This window comes from Primulina eburnea, chromosome 6, assembly GCF_022965805.1.
Source record: "Primulina eburnea isolate SZY01 chromosome 6, ASM2296580v1, whole genome shotgun sequence".
In the NCBI taxonomy this organism is placed as follows: Eukaryota; Viridiplantae; Streptophyta; class Magnoliopsida; order Lamiales; family Gesneriaceae; genus Primulina; species Primulina eburnea.
In genome coordinates this window covers 4,877,292-4,899,487 of record NC_133106.1, presented here as the reverse complement: position 1 = coordinate 4,899,487, position 22,196 = coordinate 4,877,292, and the positions used below count along the sequence as shown (strand labels likewise).

General features: G+C 34.0%; 4 protein-coding genes across 12 annotated transcripts; 3 read left to right on the top strand and 1 right to left on the bottom strand.

Moving 5' to 3' along the window:
- Positions 1-1,407: 1,407 nt before the first annotated feature.
- Positions 1,408-2,405, top strand: LOC140833323 (probable glutathione S-transferase). The gene is made up of 2 exons (XM_073197699.1): positions 1,408-1,794; positions 1,887-2,405. The coding sequence occupies exons 1-2, from the start codon at positions 1,483-1,485 to the stop codon at positions 2,229-2,231; spliced, it is 657 nt and encodes a 218-aa protein (XP_073053800.1). The 5' UTR covers positions 1,408-1,482; the 3' UTR covers positions 2,232-2,405.
- A 1,454-nt stretch (positions 2,406-3,859) lies between these two features.
- Positions 3,860-6,332, top strand: LOC140833322 (uncharacterized protein At2g29880-like). Of its 2 annotated transcripts, XR_012118408.1 has the most exons (3): positions 3,860-4,308; positions 4,397-5,740; positions 5,814-6,331. XR_012118408.1 is itself a non-coding variant. In XM_073197698.1 (2 exons), exons 1-2 carry the CDS (start codon positions 3,982-3,984, stop codon positions 4,994-4,996), a joined length of 927 nt encoding a protein of 308 aa, XP_073053799.1. In that variant the 5' UTR covers positions 3,860-3,981; the 3' UTR covers positions 4,997-6,332. The 2 variants fall into 2 exon arrangements, 1 of the variants encoding a protein (XP_073053799.1); XM_073197698.1 differs by having other exon boundaries at positions 4,397-6,332.
- A 4,945-nt stretch (positions 6,333-11,277) lies between these two features.
- Positions 11,278-14,925, top strand: LOC140833796 (probable hexosyltransferase MUCI70). 8 transcript variants are annotated; one of them, XM_073198215.1, is made up of 8 exons: positions 11,278-11,399; positions 11,958-12,217; positions 12,548-12,634; positions 12,930-13,279; positions 13,522-13,733; positions 13,849-14,105; positions 14,193-14,371; positions 14,455-14,920. In XM_073198215.1, exons 2-8 carry the CDS (start codon positions 11,998-12,000, stop codon positions 14,503-14,505), a joined length of 1,356 nt encoding a protein of 451 aa, XP_073054316.1. In that variant the 5' UTR covers positions 11,278-11,399; positions 11,958-11,997; the 3' UTR covers positions 14,506-14,920. The 8 variants fall into 8 exon arrangements, with proteins under 8 accessions (XP_073054316.1, XP_073054315.1, XP_073054314.1 ...); XM_073198211.1 differs by adding exons at positions 11,491-11,540; positions 11,741-11,804 and having other exon boundaries at positions 11,285-11,399; positions 13,849-14,925; XM_073198214.1 differs by having other exon boundaries at positions 14,193-14,922.
- A 319-nt stretch (positions 14,926-15,244) lies between these two features.
- LOC140833795 (cullin-3A-like) lies at positions 15,245-21,120 on the bottom strand. The gene is made up of 2 exons (XM_073198206.1): positions 20,599-21,120; positions 15,245-17,424 (listed from the first exon to the last, which is right to left on the bottom strand). The coding sequence occupies exons 1-2, from the start codon at positions 20,760-20,762 to the stop codon at positions 15,384-15,386; spliced, it is 2,205 nt and encodes a 734-aa protein (XP_073054307.1). The 5' UTR covers positions 20,763-21,120; the 3' UTR covers positions 15,245-15,383.
- Positions 21,121-22,196: the final 1,076 nt, after the last annotated feature.

The window sequence follows — 22,196 nt, the reverse complement described above, 5'->3', positions numbered from 1 at the left end:
TTGTACAGCTGAGGTACCCTGAGCCCGGTATTTGGTTTAATCACCCGAGAGATTCGAGGCCGGGATACCCCATCCTAAATGCGGAAAGTTTTAGATTTCATTTCTATAAATTGTTTATAAGTATCGATATATTTATAAATATACTTTCACGCTTGAGTTTTATGTTGCGATTGAAATTAAATTAATAATAATAGCTTAAATAGAAAATAAACAATGTAAATTTAATAATAGAATGAAAATATTATAATACGACGTAAGTTTTATCGATACTATATGTTAAAGTTAAACCTCTTATTGATATATTCGTGAAATACTACTGTTTTTATTCTCCTTAATTTTATCCCTTCAATCCTCTCATATCTCTATTTTTTTCCTTTCAATCCTCTCATATCTCTAATTTTTCAATCACCAAACCAAACAATACAAAATATTTAATAATTAACATATATTATAAATATTTATATTTTATATTTTTCATTCGAATTAAAATAATTAATAATAATAATAATAATAATAATAATAATAATAATAATACTAATATTACTACTAATAATAATAGTAATAATACTAATACTAGTACTACTAATAATATATTTGAATTAAATTAATAATAATAATAATAATAATAATAATAATAATAGGTTTTAATTTTGGTTCACTATACTAGACTAGACCAGGTCCAGAACAACATTAAATAATTTATTATTTTTAGGTTTTAATATTTTATTTATTATTTTATAGGTTTTAATATTTTTTGTAAACATATAATATTCATACATACATATATATATATATATATATATATATATATATATATATATATATATAACACTTAATTGATTTTAATTCAAACTTTTGTTGGATGGATTTTAAAGCAATGGTGTTTTACTTTTTAATTATTATTTACACTTCTTTGATAAACCATTTTCTGTTTATGGTTTTCTAAATTCTAATATGTGCGTGTTTGATACATAAAAATATATTTTTTAAAATTAAACATAGAATCAAGTGTTTCTTTGGGAGAATAGCAATTTTTCCTTTGAATTAAGTAAAAAAAAAACATTTCATCGTGAAATCTATATTAGTAAATACTTATGTAGTTATAGAAATAGAATTAGAAAAACAATAAGTTTAATAATATCCAAAATATTTATAAAATGCGTTAGAAAAAAAATATTTGGACAATAAAAATGTTATAACAACAAAAAAATATTTTTCATATATAAATCGACCATATACAAACTTCAAAAAATAAATATTTATGAATTATCTACTCAATTATTTTTAGGTTAGGCCTCTCATCTAAATAAAAAAGAAAAAAGAAAAAAACTTTATTACTTTCGTAGCCTTGTTTTGTTCGCACTTTCGTAGCCTGACCAGTCCAATTTCCCTATAAGAACCAGAAAGAGCTCTCAACAAGAAAAAACTACACTGAATTTCGTTCGGAATTAAACTCAATCAAGAAATCTTGCTAGGATTATAATGGCGGAAGTGAAGGTATTTGGCGTTTGGGGAAGCCCATTTAGCCGCAGAGTCGAGATGGCGCTGAAACTGAAAGGAGTTGAATACGAATACGTAGAAGAAGATCTAACCAATAAGTCCGCACAGCTTCTTCAGTACAATCCAGTACACAAAAAGATTCCCGTGCTGCTGCACAATGGTAAGCCAATCGCGGAGTCGTTGGTGATTCTTGAATATATTGATGAAACTTGGAAAAATGGACCATCCATCTTGCCCAAAAATCCTTATGACAGAGCCATGGCCCGTTTCTGGGCTAGATTTATTGATGAAAAGGTATATTCTTCTACCACGCTTTATTTTTCAAGATTTCCTTTAGTTGGTGTAAAGCTAACTAATGTAAACTGGTAAAAATTTCCATGTTCCAGTGCTTTCCAGCAGTGTGGAAGGCTTGTTGGGGTGCAGGGGAGGAGCAAGTGAAAGCCAAGGAAGAAGCACCAGAACTGCTAAAATTTCTTGACAAGGAGCTAGAAGGGAAGAAATTCTTCGGCGGAGATAGCATCGGGCTGGTCGATATTGCTGCCAATTTCGTCGCTTATTGGTCTGTGATTATCACTGAATTGGTGGGACTCGAACTCATAACAAACGACAAGTTCCCGAATCTGTGTACATGGATGGAGGAGTACGTCAACTCGAGTTTTGTGAAGGAACACCTGCCTGATCGGGAGAAACTGGCCGGGATTTTCAGGGCTCTATTCCTTCAGACCAAATGAGAGCCATCTAGAATTTTCAGACCTTCGGTTTCTTGGACTTGCTTGTGTTTTGTTTTGGGGAAAATAAGGAGAATGAGGCAGGTGCTTTGTTTGTCTCACATGTTTCTATAAAGTGTCTCTGTGTGTGTGAAGTCAGTGCTTCAAATCTTAATAAAATTTTTAATTTTCTAAAAAGCTCAAAGTCAAATACTTTTTTCATATATAAATCGACCATATACAAACTTCAAAAAAAAAAAAAAAAAAATAGTGCCACGTGGTTTTTCATTCTTCTTAAGAATTAAGAATATTAATCAAGACTATTGAAAGATGGTCTCGCAGATTAATTTTATGAAATTGATCTATTACTATATTAGATCATAAAAAAATAATTATTTTTTATATTAAAAATATTATTTTATAACGAGAAAATTTTTGTTATAAATATAAATTAATGATACAATTTCACAAAAAGAATTATTCAAGTTAATGAGTAAGTATTTTTCACTAAATTAGGGGGGTGTATTCAACCTTGGAAATTTAATTACTTTTAATGACTTTTGTAGAGTTTAAAAGTCTAGAGGTATTGAACATAGACTTTTATAAACTCTATAAAAGTTTAGTGGTATTCAAATTAAATTTTTCTAGAATCTTAAAAAGTCTAGTGGTATTCAAACTTGACTTTTTAAAAATCTATAAAAATCTATAGGTATCCATTATTTCCATAGATTTACAATGATTCTAATATAATTCTTTAGGTACAAACCATAAAACTATAGGTACAAAAAACTCAAAATTTCTCTTCTACTTACCCTAGAGATTTTTGTAGACTTTTATATATCTCTTCCTCACTCATATATCTCTTTCTCACTCAAAAGACGGCTCTTTTCTCCTCTCTAAAGACAAATCGAGGGTTTCTCAAATTTCAAAGGTATGAATCTTTTCTTGAATCGTTATTGATTTATGGTTTGTACGTAAAAAATTATATTCGTGCTTGCACTTGGTCTGGTTCCAATCATTTGAAGCTTTTGACAAAATTTGGGAGAAATCAGTCGTCCTAATCCGACTAATCCGACAAAGCTTTTGTACGTATAAATTTACTAATCCGACTTCTGGAAAAATACCGTGTAAAATAATTGAATCACTGGTGTCGATTTTCATATGGTCGGATTCCTTGACGATACTAATTAATGACCAACCCCTTACGTAACAAACATATGCGGAAATGATTTCTCTTTGACTTTTCTGGCTATGAAATAATAAGTACTAATAATATATCCATCAACAGTTATATAAAAATGAAAATGGAAATAGAATTAGCAAGTGTCCAAAAGATAAGAGAATGGGGAATTAGAATCCCAATGAAAAAAGAGGGAGTGGCCACACCCCATGAGTACAGGGGAATAACAACCAAAAGAGAGCTAAACTTAAGTCATCTTACGTTAGCTTAGTACACATCTCCCTGCCCCTTCTTTAACGTCCCTCGCTTTAATGCACTTAACCTATCCCGCTCCCTCCAGCCATCCTATGTGGCTACCTATATGTATATGTTGATGTATGTATGTATGTACATGTGACATATTCTCTCTCAACAACACTGCCAAAAAGAAGGGTAGAGAAAGGCCACCTGTTGGTTTCTTCCGAAACCACTTCCAATTTGTGATCGAATTTGTTATACAATAACCCTTTGTTAGATATTGCATCTTTCTCTTTACTTTGTTAGCTTCTTATCACCGTATATTTTATATCTTATGCTACTCAAGTAATATTTACAATGGGAGATTCACAAGCAAAATATAATGTGTGGACGACTGAAGAGAGTAATGAATTGCTAAAACTCATGGTTGATGCCGCAATGCGAGGATGGCGTGACAAGAATGGAGTATTTAACAAAAAAACTGTGGAGAAAAAAATACTTCCTGCTCTAAACGAAAAACTTGAATGTGAAAAGACTATTACACAATATCAAAGTCGTTTGAAGTGGTTCAAACAACGATACAACAATTATTGTAAGCTTATGCGTCATAACTCTGGTTTTGGATGGGATTCTGTGACAAAGAAATTCACTGCTAAAGATGAAGTATGGGATGATTATTTCAAGGTAAAAGTGTTTGAGCTAAAATAATAAATTTATATTTATAATTAGAATTATAACTAGTTTTAACAATTTTTTTTTTGTTCTTTACCAGTCTCATCCTAAACATGAACACTATCGGACAGACACTTTTGAGGATTATGAAGATTTGAGAATTGCGATCGGGACTGGAACTGCTACTGGAAAATACTCAATTGGACTAGGAGATGACACTGATGCAAGAACATTTGAGATAGAAGAAAATAGAGAAACTAATTTATTAGATGATTATGTCTTTGATTATGATAGTGGTGAATTCGTGCAAAGTGACAAACAAGACTCTTCACACCAGCCTCCATTTTTTGATGACTCTGCTTTACCATTATCCCCTCAGCCCAGAAGTTCAGAGGTTCCACCAACAACAAAAAAACGAGATAGGGCTGAGTTTGAAGCAAAATCAAGAACATTCAAGAATACAGACCCAAATTATATATGTGAAATATCTCACACTCTTGAGAAGGTAGTTTCTAAGATAGAATTAATAGGGAATGCAGGTGATAATTGTTGGGATGCTATCAAAGAAGTGCCAAATTTGGATAATCGTACTCGATACAAAGTGCTTGATTTACTTAACACCAGATCAAAGAAGATGGATTTCTTGAAAATGACAATTGAAGAGCGTTTGGGATGGATAGATTATAAATTAAATGAATGAGTATTTTTAGGGACATGATCAATAATGAGTTATATTGTGATTTAATTTCTGGACATATGCTTTTTATTTGTTTTCTGATTGTGGATTTTTGGATTATTTATATAAGTTTTGAGTTTTACATGGAATGATGTTCAATAAATTCATAGGTTTTTTTATTCTAATTCCTTGTCTGATATCAGGTGGTTCATTAAAATGTCATATATCAACGTACATGATGTAGAAGATCAAATGGAAGAAGAGGAATTCGAAGAAAAATTACACGAAACTTTTAGGTATTTGTTGAGGGAAATTCTTGGGATCCTCTATGTGCTAACTAAGCATATAACTAGCATGAATGACGAACGTGTCCATCGTCCCTTAAATAGACGACCAATAACTTCAAGTGGATACGATTATATCCATAAAATATTAAAAGAGGATCCAACAAACTTTCGAGAAATTTATAGAATGTACCCTGACGTATTTTTCAAATTGTGCAACATCCTTAGAGAAAAAACACCATTGCAAGATACAAAATATATTTGTATTGAAGAAATGCTTGCCATGTTTTTACTTGTTGTTGGTCAAAATACTCGATATTGCTTGATTCGTAAAATATTCGGTCGATCACAATACAATACTAGCCAAAACTTCAACAAAGTGTTGAGAGCATTGAATAGCATTGCAGCAGATATGATGGTCAAACCTGGATATGGAGTTCCAGAAAAAATAAGAGAGAGTACAAGATTTTATCCTTATTTTAAAGTAAGTGATTAAATTCTTTTTAGTTGTTATTATTATAGGGACCACAATTTTTATTATGTTTTTCTTATTGTAGGATTGCATTGGGGCTATTGATGGCACTCATATTCCAGCAACAGTGTTTGGGCATAATACTAACAGTTATCGTAATCGTCACGGGACAATTTCTCAAAATGTTTTAGCAGCTTGTAACTTTGATTTAGAATTTATTTATGTACTCAGTGGGTGGGAGGGATCTGCCCATGATTCAAACATATTGACAGATGCTTTATCAAGAAATAACGGGCTTAAAGTGCCACAAGGTATGTTTTTTGTTCTATACAATACTTATTTAAAAATTTTGTAATTTTTCAAGATTATATATGTTATTCATTGGTTACTTGATTCTACAAATAATGTTCGACAGGTAAATTTTTTTTTAGTGGATTGTGGATATGCAAATCGACGTCAATTCTTGGCTCCTTTTAGAGGTGTTCGTTATCATCTCCAAGAATTCACTGGCCAAGGTCGTCACCCTGAAGATGCAAAAGAGTTGTTCAATCTTCGTCATGCTTCTTTGAGAAACGTCATTGAAAGGATTCGGTATATTTAAATCGCGGTTCAAAATATTCAAAACTGCTCCTCCATTTCCATATACAACATAGGCGGAGCTTGTATTGGCTTGTGCCGGATTGCATAATTTTCTTCGAAAGGAGTGTCGGTCTGATGAATTTCCAGTTGAACCAGAGAACGAAGTTCCACAACCTTCATCAGAACAAGTTTACGAGGATAACAACTTTGATCAAATATTTGGCACTGAAGAACAACAACGAGCAAATGCAAATGCATGGAGAGATACTATTGCAAACAGAATGTGGAGTGACGTTGATCATATTCACAATAACGAACCTTAATTAGATTTTTTTCATAAAAAACTGCTTAAAATTTATCAAATTTCATAGTGTTTTGATTAGCTATTTATCTATATTGATTAAAATTTTATTGATTAATTATTTTTGCATGTTGAGTAGACATGGGGATTGAAATTTTAATTTTGTTAAATTGAATTGTGATTTTTTTTCATATATTAAATATATTTACTTTTTAAATAAGTAAATTTATTTCAAAGTGAAGATGTTATTTATGTTAAATAATTACTAGTTCGAAGAAATAATATTTATTGAAATTTTTATTTTGTTAAATTGAATTGTAATTTTTTTTGAACAAAGTCTACAAATATCTATCAAAATCTTGCAAAAAGTCTACAAAAGTCTATGGAATTCTGTTTACAAATCTGTGAGATTCTACAAAAGTCAATAAAAATCTACCAAATCCATGGAAATCTATCATTAAAAAAAGTCATTGAAAGTCATTAAATCTCTACATTGAATACACCCCACTAAATTAACTTACTTGCTAGCTAAAATAAATTCTGGAAATATTTTCTGAATCTTAAATTTTATCTCTAAACTCCAACTCTCGTCCGGCCTCGCTGAATTAACTGAAAAGAATAAAATCAAAACTGCTAGCTAAAATAATTAACTTCAAAGGAAAGCATTTAAATAATCATGCAATGAAGTCAATTAAATTTAAATACTAGAATTATGCATGGCTTATACGTAGTCTAAATTTCCGGGTTCTACATACACAGTCTCTGAGTATGCCATGCACCATGACATTGTAGAATAGTACTGTGAACACATATCATATAAATCAATATTCGCTAACCAACTAGCTATGATGGCATGAGCACATGAGATTCTATCAATATCAAAAACTCGACATGTGCATCTTTTTGATTCGAGGTCCACTATGGCTGAATGTCCACGACTCCTAACATCAAACTCCATACGTCCTAATTCAAAAACTTGCATTCCTTGGGCATCTGTGAACCTGCTACGAAGGATCCCCTCGATCGTAGGGGTCAAGTTAGTGTTACTTGCAATTGATGTGTGGCGATATCGAGCAAACCAAGATGATGCCAGTCTCTGCAAGGAATCTAACAGTGCAATGATTGGCAGCTTCCTTTCTTCAAGCAGTCTAGCATTGATTGACTCAACCCCGTTTGTCGTCATAATATTGTAACGGGTCTTCGGACAATACGCTCGAGTCCATCTATCAAGTGAGTCTCTCTCGTCCAAATATTGCGCTGCCTCAGGATATCTATTCCTAAACTCATTGTATGCAATATCAAACTCGAAAGTTTTATAAATTTTTGCAATGTGCAAAAATATTTCGGTTGCACCCTTCTTTTTGCATCTTGTCTTCATGTTTTGATTGACTCAACCCCGTTTGTCGTCATAATATTGTAACGGGCCTTCGGACAATACGCTCGAGTCCATCTATCAAGTGAGTCTCTCTCGTCCAAATATTGCGCTGCCTCAGGATATCTATTCCTAAACTCATTGTATGCAATATCAAACTCGAAAGTTTTATAAATTTTTGCAATGTGCAAAAACATTTCGGTTGCACCCTTCTTTTTGCATCTTGTCTTCATGTTTTGGGATAAATGCCACGTACAATGCCCATGATGCACATTTCTATAGACAGTAGAAACTGCATTAATGATCCCCTGATGCCTGTCAGATATTATCACCAATTCATCCTCGTCTGGTACTACTTCTAACAACTTCGTTAAAAACCAACTCCACGAAGAAGTACACTCGACATCTACGACTCCCCACGCCAAAGGATATTGGTGATAATTTCCATCTTGTGCCGATACCACCAGTAAAACACCATTATAATTGCCCTTCAACCACGTACCATCAATTGATACAACTTTTCGCATACTTCGATATCCTCTAACGCATGCACCAAAAGCAACAAACATATACTTGAATCGATTTTCCTCGTCGACAAATATGTCTGTTATGCTTCCTGGATTCATCTGCTCAACCATGTGCAAATAACAGCTCAATTTTGTAAAACTCTGCGTAGGATCACCTTTCAACATATTGTCTGCTAGTTCTTTCCCTTTCCAAGCCTTGTAGTATGATATATCAGCATTCATACTATTGCGCATCATCGTCATCACCGCTTTTGGTACAATAGGCACTGGATGACCTTGGAAATTATCCACCAACATATCACGAACAACAGCAGAACTCACTCCACGGATTCTCTTTCCTCTCCCAGTCAAACCACATGTGTGTGTATTGCAATATTTTGGAACGGAGAATGCACGTAAATCATTCTTAATCAAAGAGGTCCAGATTCTCCACTTACAATCAGACACTACACATTTTACGGCGTACACCTTTTTGCTACTTTTTATCGTCTCGAATTCAAAGAAAGCTTCCAAACTTATTCTAATTAGCTCTTTTTTCACCGCTTCTCGGTTTGGAAACTCTTGACCCACAAACAAGTTCGGACCATCCGTGAATGAAAATGTGTCATTATCAAGAGCCACATCCACAACCAAATTTGCATCATTGCTTTGAACCAAATTCTCCTCGCCCTCAATTATGTCATCACGTGCTTCATCATATAACTCGTCAGTGATACTACGATCTACAAGCATGACATCCACATTATGCGCTTCGTCGAATGTGTTACTACGATCCACAGGCATGGCATCCACATTATGCGCTTCGTCGAAAAAATCACTGCTATTATTACGATCCACAGACACAATATTCAAGTGAAAATAATCATCAAAATGACTCTGTTCGTTAATATTGCGATTGTTCTCATCAATAGCATTTCCGTGCAAATTATCACAAGAATCAAAAGAAGCAACACATTCAATTTCAACTTGAAGTACTGGCCTACTTCTCGGACAACCAAAATACAAATATGCTTTCAAATCATGGTCGTTCTCTATATAAATTGGTTGAATGTTGCACGGCAAATCTAGTAGATAACTCAATCTCAAGTTGGAAGTGTCTTCTACTTTCCCAGCTCTGTATAGTTCATTTTTTAAATCTTCAAAATAACAAATATCATCATCCACTGGAATAGCAACAAACTTTGCATTGGCCCCTGGATTCCATTTATAAACCAGCCCCTCTGTCACTTCCCATTTTCCATCAAAATGAACAACAATAACTGCTGGCATATCTACAAAGTGCACAAACAAATATGATAATTAGAATGGGCAAAATGTTGTAAAAACAAAAAAAAAACGCACATGGTCGACCAAAAAATAAGTTGGTCGACCATGAAGTTATGTAGGTCGACCAATAAGAACTTGGTCGACCAACTTAATTTCTGAAAAAATAAGCTCACGGTCGACCAACTTAATTTCTGAAAAAACAAGAACTTGGTCGACCATTAAGATTGTGGTCGACCATGAATAATTTCTCTTTGGTCGACCACGAAGAATTCTTTTTTTTTTGCTTCGACAAAAATCCTCATTTGATGAACGACACGGATTATTCATCTTATTTTTGGTCGATCGATGCATGAAATGATGAAAACAATGAACTGGTCAAAGAAAATGGAGCAAACTTACTGTATTTTTCTTCAAATACAGACGTATTTACAGAAGAATGGGGGAACAATATGTAAGAGTAGATTTAGATCTGGATCTGAGGAATGAGCGCCACAACACTTGAGCAACCGTGGTCAATTTTGATTTATTGATATGCGGAAGATGTAGATGCGGTAGACGAGTTCTTTAAATTTGGGAAGCTTTGGGAATTTTGTGGGGATTTTGTGCGTGGAATGGGAAGAAAGAGAGAGAACAACTAACAATTAATCAATTTAGGAAGTTAACTTTAATTAAGGTTTAATTAACTAATCAAGAGTCAACTCCTTCTTTTTAAAAAAAAAAAAAAAAGTCAGACTCCTTGTTTTTTAAATCTTTGTCCACGTAATCCCATTTTTTAAATTGGCCCATGATTTGCCGAACTGAAAGTGGAAATCATTTGTTAAGAGAGACTCAATTTTAAATTGATACCAAAAAGTTCGATTTGTTTTTCTATTCGAATATTCTAATAAGGATTTAAACCAAAAATTAAAAAATAATAATAAAAAAAGGTAAAAACCAAACTTTAACCAAAACAAAACCCTAAAATTTCTACTTTAATTTTGTACTCAAACTAAAATTTATATTTGTTAAGTTGTGAGAATTGTTTTTTTATTAATTAGAATAATAAAAAACGTGATGTTTGAGTTTGTGTACGATTCAAAAGATTTGACTTGTATCATTGTCACAAGATGTAGTTTTGATAAAATGAAAGACTTGTATCATTGTAACAAGATGTAGTTTTGATAAAATGAAAAACATTTGTTCCTATAATTAGTATCAAAGTCAATGTCACGAGTTCGATTCTCATTGATTGCAAATCACGAAATTATAAAAAAGAAGATGGTTGTATACAATATCTGTATAATTTAAAATATTTGAGTTTATCATTATTTAAATAATTATTGTATTTGAATAAACTTATTCAAAGAATGAAAATATTATATAAATCATTATTTTTTTAAACTTTTATCTAATAAATTATATTATTCTCATTTTTTATGAAATTTATAAAATAAGATTCAATTTTTATTTAAAATAAAGAAAACGGAATTTTTTTTCTTTAAAAGGGATTTCACATATATTTTTCCCTTTCCGTTTTTGACTGTAAAATATGAAAACCAAAATTTACAGACAGATCTCTGCAACTGTTCGTGTCTCCAACTCCAACTTCCCTCCACATTATCAATTGGATGTTGAATCTACAATGAGGTGTGTTTTCTTCTTAATTTCTATAAATTCTTTAGTTTATGAGCTGCAGATCTAATCTTCACGTTAAAATTGATCCCTTTACATTGTGCAGCTACATTCCTGAACGTGTTATCGAGATTTTCCAGTTGTTGTATGCCGTTGGTATGAATTTCTTATAGTTTTTAATCCGCGGTCTAAATCTTAGAAATTGATTCAATTTATATTGGGTTTTCAGGTCAAATATTAGGAATTCTATGGTCATTTTGGTTATTTCAAGATTGTATGTAGTCATGATGCATAATGTATTCTGGATTTTAGGTGCTATTATGATGCATAAAATCTTTCTTAGCTGCTAATTGCAGATGACATGGCTGTTAGTGAGGAATTTTCAATCGGTTTATTAGTAGGCTAGTTGAAGTGGCAAGCGTATGTCCCTTTCTGAGAATTTAAACTCAAAATCGAATCAAGCGTCCGTAATTTTAATATGTCAGTGCATATTTTATGTTATGTGTGTAGTTCAAATTTTAGTAACTTATACGCGAATCTTATTGGAACCATCCGTTTTTCATTATTTTGCAGATGAGCATGTTTGTTATTGAGCTGTGGGAGGTATGTATTGATGGCTTATTTCAAGAACACTGAATTGCTACCTGAGAGAAGAGGCATTGCAGGTGTGGTCAATAAGTCTCTGGATCAAAGTGAGCAAAAGTCACGGGCTTATCGTCGAGGGAGGAGGTTTGGTCGGATTTCTAGACAAGGATTCTTGTTTTGGTTGTTGTCACTTGGAGTGCTCTTGTTCATGTGTTTGGCTTATTTTGGTTTAAAGATGCATTTTCATGGTGAGTGAATGTCTTTGGAACTTCACTGATCTCACCAGCAAAAGCTTTCTTTTGGATATAGTAATTTCGATGTTGAACACTTCGTAAAATTGCAAAACATACCCATATGCAAGACAATTCTTATAGTTAGAAGCATGCCGCTGTGGCTACCTGCTCATTATATCGCTAAAGCTTTTAGGTGGTTGAAAACCTAGATGCTTCTCATAAATCAATGTTGATGTGTGTAGAATCTCGAGTAAAACAAAACATGATAATGATATGTATTCTATATTTGGAAAATTATTTGTTAAGTAACATTTTCCATATTTTCTTATGTTTGTGAATCTGTAGGAGCTGTTTCTTCTTTGAGAGATGTCAAAGAAGAATTTTTGGTGAAAAATGCTACAGAGCAGCCACGTAGGAAGCCACATAGGCAGCGTAAGAATAGTGTGATTGCTTTCTAAGTTTTCCTATCATCTCTCACTAGGAATCTGAAAACTTGATTTTGTTTGGGTAACAATATGCGCATGAGAAATCTGCTTAAAAACTCGTACAAACTAAAGTGTGAAGTTTGAAATGTGATTTTAGCCGCTCGAACAGTACCAACTGTAATATGCAAAATTGAATGTCCGCAGGATCATATTCAACAACACGAACAATAAGTGTATCAAATATGATCCTTGTTAAACATAAAGTTAGAATGAATTCATAACTTCATTACTTCTATTCCCAGGTTTCTCTCCATGTGAGGTACCATTTCTTGATTCAGTTACATATCTCCTCGAGCCCAAAGATAATGTGAAGTTCGCTCACTTCTCCTTGGGGTATATAGAAAGAGAGGAGAAAACCTCATTGAATGAACCTCGGTTTGGTGGCCATCAAACTCTTGAAGAAAGAGAGGAATCCTATCATGCAAGAAATCGAACCATTTATTGTGGTTTTGTGAGCAAGCCTAACGGATTTCCAAGTACTGGATTTGATGTGGATGCAAAGGACAAAAAATATATGCATAAATGTATTGTCGTCGTGTCCTCATGCATCTTTGGAAGCTTTGATTTTCTGAGAAGACCAACTAGCAAAGTGGTAACAAGTTTTTCCTTTGTCCTCGATGATTTTGTTTTTTGTTTTATTTCTGAAGAAAACTCTAATAAAATCATATGATATCTTTTACATTATCGAGTTTGTGGTCTCTTTAGTCTCCATGATTTATGGACTCTGCAGTTTCGCGTTCAATTACAAAATGTGTTTTTAAGATGTACAAATCTTATATGGTATGTGGTGCTCTGAGTCTGTCATTTGACTGATGCAAAGCTTAAAAACTGCAGATAAGCGAATACACCAAGAAAAATGTTTGTTTTGTTATGTTTGTCGATGAAGAAAGTTTTGTTAAGCTATTGGCCGATGGAAATATTCCGGATGAGAACGGAAATGTTGGCTTATGGCGGATAGTAATTGTAAAGAGTTTACCGTATGAAGATATGCGGAAAACTGGAAAGGTGCCTAAATTTTTGTCTCACCGCCTTTTTCCTTCTTCCAGGTGATCCTCGGACCAAAATGTATCTCTCTAAAACATGGATCTCATTTGTTTGTTTAGAACATCAATTTTAATTTGACTAACGATTTAACTACTTGCTTGTGGATGTTCTAACTAGGTATTCAATCTGGCTTGATAGCAAGTTGCGGCTTAATGCTGATCCCATGCGGATCATCGAGTACTTTTTGTGGCGAGCCGGTTCAGAATACGCTATTTCAAATCACTATGCACGTCATTGTGTTTGGGAAGAGGTGCTCCAAAACAAGCGGCTAAATAAATATAATCACTCTGCTATAGATGAACAGTTTCATTTCTACCAGTCCGATGGGCTCACCAAGTTTGACTCTTCAGACCCACAAATCCATCTTCCAAGCTGTAGATATCATTCATATCTCCGTTTTGTTTTAATCATATTCTCTTTCTTTCTGCTAATTTTTACAGTGAAACTTCATGTTTGCGCAGTTGTGCCTGAAGGTTCATTTATTGTCAGGGCTCATACACCAATGTCAAATTTGTTTTCATGCCTCTGGTTCAATGAGGTTGATCGTTTTACATCACGTGATCAACTGAGCTTTGCATATACTTACTTAAAGTTGAGGCGGCTGAATCCCAACACACACTTCTATTTAAATATGTTCAAGGTCCTTTATCTGTTGAAGCCACTGCCCTTGTATAAATTTTTTAATCACATTTGATGCCATCTTCCTGACATTATTCCTTCCAGGACTGTGAACGACGAGCAATCACGAAGTTGTTTCATCACAGATTACCATGAGATTAAAGTCATCTGAACTCCCAATGTACCTTTACGAGAATGGATGAAATGTCCAGTGTTTAGACAAATTTTGTACCTGTATCCGCGGTGGTGAAGTTACTATTCATCCTTCATCTGTTGTAGCAGATAATGGGTGGATCATGGATTGTATTCTGCAAATTCTTCACCAAGCTATCAAAGAATACAAGAGTTTGCTCGAGTATGCCAGACCTTAATTTATTTATTTTTTGCCCATAGTACAGGATTCAAGTCTTGCCGCTATATTTGTACGTCTTAAGTGGGCACAAAAAAGGCTCTCCATTGTTTTCCTCTGAGAGGAAGCCATCCCTGCGCCAGGAATTACAAATATTAGTTAAATTTAAAATAATTTCAACCATAGTTATGATAAATTTCAGATACGTACACCCTATCTCGAGTAGTATTGAAATCTATATCTCTATCATTCTTCAAATCAAATTTCTCAATCAAATTTAATATCATTCATCCAAATACATGCGAAATTTCAGAAAAGGAACATTGATTGTAAGGAGCCGTAGAGAACAGAAATGTTGAAATGTAATCCAAAAATTCAAAATGCATACCCTGTAGAAGGGAAGACTATTTCTCCCAAAACTTATAAAAGTCAAATTGTTGCTCTAAACGCCTTAAAATGTTTCAACTATCAACAAATACTCGAGTCCTAAGCATCACCCATTTCAAACAAAAATAACTCAAATAACTACCTTTCGCGAATAAGCCATCAACAAGGCTAACAGCAATTGAAATTGAACTAAAAAACAAATGTATTATGCAGAAGTAAACAATGAAAAATAGTGAAAAATAACTGAAAATATCAGTTACAAATCCACAGTACAAAGTAACCCGGAAAACACCCTTGTTCAGGCGAGATACCGGTACAATCGTCTATCCACAGTATCCCTCTCAAGAAAATCTCGCTCAATAAGGGACTCAATCCGTTTCTTGATCTCCCCGGGATTTGCTAGAAACCGAGACTGCAGTTGTTTTGTAACCTCGGCAATGATATTATTGTGATCCAACACCCTTCTTGCTTTCATAACTCTCACTATTGCAGCCTCGATCTGTGGTTTTCTGTCCTCTTCAACCCTCTGTCGAGTCTCTTGTTTTTCAGGCTCGGATTCCTTTTGTGCTACCACAGTTCCAATCTTCACCTTACGAAGCTTGCTAGTAAACTTGTCATTAACAGAAAATATATCGTCTTCTCCTATGTCCTTGCTCATGGGGTCTTTACGAAGGACGTTTTTACCTTTCACACAAGCTAAGGACTGGAGGCATCTTTTCAAATCAGAAGAGGATATCTCAGTTGCCTGCTCAATCTCTCTATAGGTAAGACTATCAGCACTGTTAAACAGCATTAGAACACACATTTGATAAGTCGAAACATTCAGCTCGTATTTCTGGCCATTTCCAAAGGTTGCTCTAATATCGGCAGTGCCCATATTTGTTTGCCAGGATAATCTCCGGCCAGTATGGGTTCCGAGGTAATACGATCGAAATTTCTCACACAAAGCCAACATTTCAGCTGGTAAGTTGCAGGTGATGCTGGATTGGGTGGGCCATGATCCAGTAGTCAAAATCTGGACCACCAGAGTAGGGCTGTTCCCTAACTCAGAACCGCAGGCTGTGTAGAACCCTTGCATTGTGTCTTGGGATGTCTTCATGTCTGTAAACATGCCTTCTAATTTTGAAGTAAATTGATAGCCACATTCAGTCTTCAGTTTCACAATCAGACTTCTCTCAGCATCATCAGATACTGTTTTTCCCGATAAGAGACGCTTTGCCAGATGTTGTTTGTAGTACTTCTCAAATACATCTTTTTCCTGGAGGTAGCGGAACAACATCATCACCTTGTCAAGAATAATCTCGATGTCCTCCTCTTTCACCCCCTTCAGTCCTTTACGGAGTTTATCATCCACGAACAATGATATATACTCGGGAGAACGGGGATTCAAGTTGATAAAATATTCAAAAGATGAACTCAAGGCATTTTGGAAGGTTTTGTCATTGCCAAAGGCTATGCTTATGATCTTATCATACTTGTCCCTTTTCTCAAGGAGCAAGTCAACAAAATCAACTGGATTCTTTGATTTCTCAGGGTCAGTGACCAGTTGTTTGCCAGTGTCTCTAATGTGAGATGTCATTACATCTCTAATTGTAGAGAGACCATCGGCAACTCGACGAAATAAGCAGTACATCCTTCCCAAGTCCTCAAATTTATCATCACAAAGCATATTTACTAAACCTGAATTTTCCATGTGAACTAGTCTAAGCATATGATTGGCAATCATCTCTTTCTCTACAACATTAGTAATCTGGGCTTCACTATTTGTGTCCAAGTAGTGGGATACTCTCTCAATTTCTTCATTTAGACGCCTTTCAGCTTTCTTCAGGTAGTCCCCACAATCACTGCACTCAATAAACTCCTGAGATTCTGCCCTGTAGAAATCAGCTGAAACATCAAGAAATGGTTTCTCGAAATCTTCTTGGTAGACTAAAGGTCCCAAATCCATAAGCATTTTGATTATGTTTCTCATAAGCCCTCTGTTGATAACTTCACCTGTGCGTTCCCTGAATATTAATTCAAGAAGTTTGTTCAAAAGCCTAGTTCTTATTTTACTGGAGTGAATTACATTGTCTCTCCAAACATTGAGCCCTAGTTCATGAACAGAAGCTCGCTGGCTATTAGGAATATAAGTTCTATCCATGTACATTAGTATGTCCCGAATCATCTGCAGTGCTTTATTATGATCATTCCATTTTGTGTTAAGTTCCTCCAGGAATGATCCACCCTGGGCAGCCTCAATACATTTGGACATCGTTTGAAGATGGAACTTCATTGTTGACACGAGTCCTAAATAAAGAAATTCCCCAAATTTATGCAATACCATATTATAAGCGTTTCTGCATCAATAGAAAAACCACAAGTTAGAGAACATCTCATTTTTAAGTACAGAAAAAGCATTGCGCGCATTTAGGAAAAGAAAATGGAAGGAATAAAGTCTAAAAATAAGCTAAACCTGATTTTGTATTTTCTAATTCTTTTAGTAACAATATAACCGTGAAACATTAAATTCTTCTTATCGACATTTATGAAGTTTCTCTCTCTGAGTTCTAGAGTACAGTTTCATTCAAAGATATATTGTAAGTCAGGTAGTAAACGTGTTGAATTTTGGCAAAAACCTCTTTATTCTACATTTGATATCTAAGCTATTCTGGAAAAAGGAAACATAAATATGATACCCAACTAGGAGAAAACACTAGAATCCCAACTCTCAAGTACCTTAGGAATGATTGAGTTCAAATTGGCAGAGTGGCAATTCGAAGTAAATAACAACCACAGCTTACATATTTCTCAACTACCTAAGGTGAATCGTAGACAACTCAGAACCTACAACACCCGATTTTATGTAAGAGCTACCACGCATGCTCCTCACTTTCCCAATATGAACCCAACTGATTTATCACATGGATGGGACAGTAATGCTTTAAATCAAACTACTGAGCAATCAGTAAATGGTCGGAAATTTCGTGTTGACAACTCGGGAGCTCAGTAAATGCACAATGAATAATCTGACATATCGAGATGTCGGGAAGTCAGCTTCAACAAGGTCTATTTCCTGATGAAAAAATAATTTAAGAGCTATACGATCCGGAGACTATTTGAAGTAGAGGAATCAGACAAATAGCAGTGGCAAACAGCATGGACAAGAAAATGATAAGAATAACTTTCATTAACGACTCATGTGACATACATATAAGTATGACCAACAGAATCTAAATTTTCAATTATTGATTAGGAAAGCAAATTCAAATTAAATAAGAATTATGTAGGTTAAGCTTGAATTTTCATGATTCCAAATCCCTTAAATATAGAATTGTATTCTTGATCAAATAGGATTTCAAAATAGGATTTTGTTCCAAATTAACACAAAATTCTGCATTTCTATATTTAACGTCATATTATGTTACATTATGGAATGATTTGAAGGAAGCGAGATTTGATTAGTGGAACGGAAGAATGGATTTGAAGTGACACTCATCAAACCATCTTCGTTATATCAATACATTGCAACTACCATTACATTTAGCTAAATTGATAATCAAATTGATAAATGATCGAATTAAAATTTATCAAATATAAATTCATCCAAACAACCGAATATTTGAAATTTTGGATCCTCCATCCAAATGCACCCTTAGATTACACATCTATTATAAGAGCAGAGGTTGAACTAAAATCAAATCAGTCTTGTTATTCACTAATAAGCAGTCCATAAACAAGGAAAACAAATTTTAGAAATGACTCATGTAACATACATGCAGATATGATTGACAATATTTTTCAGAATCAATCAAGAAAACAAATTCAACTTAAATAAGAAAACGACATATTAGGAAATCTTTCATTTTTTATATTTTTAATTCCCTAAAACATAGAATTTCTTTCCTAATCAGCATAGGAATTAATTCCAAGTTAGCGCCGGACTCTACATCTCCATTTTCATTCCAACTTGATATTAGACTATACGTTTATAAAATGAGGTCCTATATTCAACTAACATCAGTCATATATTTCATTTATGAGAAGTTCAATAGCTCGAAAGAACGAAGTGCTAAGGCTTTCGTGTCTAGTAAAGAAAAGAAAAAGTTAGGTCCAGAACAATAAATTAAGAATGAGATCACTCTAGCACCCTTTTGTAAATGTTTTTATGCAAAAGTTCGAATCTCCAGTTGTAAAATATTTTGAAAATTTGTGTTTTTTTAAGACAACAGCCACAAAATGAAATGTGTTATGACACATACGCACTTGACAAATGATTTTAATCTTATTTTGAGTAAAGTTCTAATTAAGAACGTCCTAACCCAACGGCCAGTTAACGCTATTGTAGACCTGGAACAAAGGGGTTAATTCCGTCATATGTGATTGGTTGGCAGCAAGGTAAAATTTATGCATAATTGTGATCCATCGCAAATGAGCCGATAGTTAATATTATACCCTCGACAAGTATGACTAGGATAAGTAATCATGATACAATCATTTGTTGATAAGTAAAATATTCGGGAGTCGCAAACATTATATGCTCTATTTCGATTCGGGTCAAGTTAGAATCTGTTTAAAATTGAACTAAATGTTTTTTAGTTCTTTCAGCCTTTTTTCCTGAAAAATATGTTACGTGTGTTTTCTTTCTGATAAAGTTACTGCTATTTGATACTTGTGATGCCTGAAATATTCGCTAATTGTTTAGGTAAGCTATCAGTACGGACTTGACTAGGTGGGAGATCGGGAATTGACGATTGTCTATTGAAGAATTCAAAAACAGGTCAAGATTGAGACAACGTCATGGTTAGTTTTCCACAAGCATTAAGATCTTTGATGTGATATTGTTTCGAGATGTTAAAACATTCTCGGTTCCATTAAAAAATATGTATAACACGTAATAATTTTTTGGAAAAATCAGAAACGTGAAATTCCATCTGGACCATCAAATAAATTATAAGCAACATGACGATGGACTTACTTCCTGCTCTTTTGATGAGGTAAACCCCCTTCAAAAATGAATATTCAACAAAAACTTATGGTCATAGTAGAAAAACTTTGCAATGGGATGTCACGGAAGCAGATAAGTAGCATATTATTATATCAAGTAATATGTGACTGCAAATCAACAAAACAATTATAATCATGGAGATAAAAGGTAACTGCATTACAAACCTTAAATATTACTGCATAAATTCAAAGCACATGACTATGATTCAGCTCAGATACATATAACCATTTCAGTTGAGGGGCAATAGCCAATAAGATACAGAAAAGATTTCAAAGCAAGACCGTACCCAAAATAAAATTGATAAAAACAAACACAAAAAAGGCCAAATACCAACGCATGTAAAATCAACTCAGCTGGTTAACAATTATCGCACCGCAGGTAATATAAAATTATAAATCTTAAAGAAAGTAGGTACTGTTACAGAAAACGTACGTGAAAACATGAATGCAAAATCAAAACCAGTACAGACTTCAAATCACAGATTAATTGGAAAAAGATAAACAAAAAGATAATAATTCAAATAAACCTGTATAATTCTTCAAAGCTGAGTCCACTAGCATTATGATTATAAATTTCATTAATCGCGTGCTCTAAAATCTTCCAAGTCTTATCTGCATACTTCGGATCTACCACCACCTTATGCTTAAACGCTTCAATCTGAAAATTCCTCTTCTTCTGCCCACTGCTCATCCTTTCGTTTTTTCCCCTTCTCCGGTAAAAAAAGTAATCTTTTTTAAACCAAAAAAAAAAAACAGAAATTCGAATTCTTGAAACCCGAAATCAAGAATCAATCCACAAGCCAGATTTTGCGGGAAAAAATGAAAAATTAAGAAGTCTGCTCATTTTTCAGAAGTTCAAGAAAAAGAATCCCGGATTTAAAATCTAGGAGAAGATTAATCTGTACGAAAAGCTAATCCGCCTCAACAAGATTTAGATTTTTGATTGAGAAAAGCAAACTGAAATTAAATGGTGCATTGGATTTTGATGCAAAGCTTTAGGGGGTTTTGCGGTTTTGCTTGGGCAACCATGCTTTTTTTGTTTGGGTATATTTTCCATCATTTTTATGTAATAATATTAAAGGAAAATAAATTTATTAAAAATATATTAAGAATGAGACAAAAACTTATAAGAGATTGTTCTCTTATTTGGGTAATTCATTAAAAAAATATTTGTTGGGTGCAATAATTGTCCCTGTTTGGTAGAGCGATCGAACCGTGGTGCTTGAGTTGTTGTGCGATTTAAAAGATTTGAGTTGCACAATTACCACTAGCTATAGCTTTTGGTAAAGAGGTAAGCACTCGGTCCTACAATTGGTATCAGAGCCAAGGTCACGAGTTCGATTCCCATTGATTGCAAGGAGTGCAATTATTGGGAGGGAGATTGTTGGGTGCAATAATTGTCCCTGCTTGGTAGAGCGATCGAACCGTGGTGCTTGAGTTGTTGTGCTGTTTAAAAGATTTGAGTTGCACCATTACCACTAGCTATAGCTTTCTGGATGTTCGGAGATTTGAATAACTCCTATGTCACCCCTTCTATCTCAAGGATAGGATATTCACTAAAAGACTTTGATCGAGTACAACACTTGTACAGACCCAGTTAGGACTTATCTACTGCCTAAACTGAAACTCTTAGTATAATACAATGATCTCTGTGAGTAACTGAACTTAGCACTTATTGAATTATCAATATTACAGAGTGCTACTTTGCTCAACTTGTAGCCTTGATTGCTACGAATAGATCTAATAAGAGTGAGCTGAGATTTTGACAGAGTAATAGCAAGTTTGAGATTGATAGATCGTCGTCACTCTTCAACTGCTCTTTAGTCATATTTATAGACTTATCTTTCAACGGTAACTTTGAATTTATGTATCCGTTGATTGCCACTTCATCATTTCTTGGACAGTGTTCTTGATTGCCACTTCATTATTGATTGTAAAACGGCGTTTTAATTTCAATAGCCGAAATACGTTGTTCTATACGGTGCGGCTTTCCATATTCAGTTGCTGTCTGATATGTCTTTCTGTCTGTTGAATGATCTTTCCCGAGGTATCTTCAGTTGAGAGACTTTAATATTTTCGGCTGAATGTTTTAACTGATCAGTTCTCAACTGATCAGTTTGTGTCA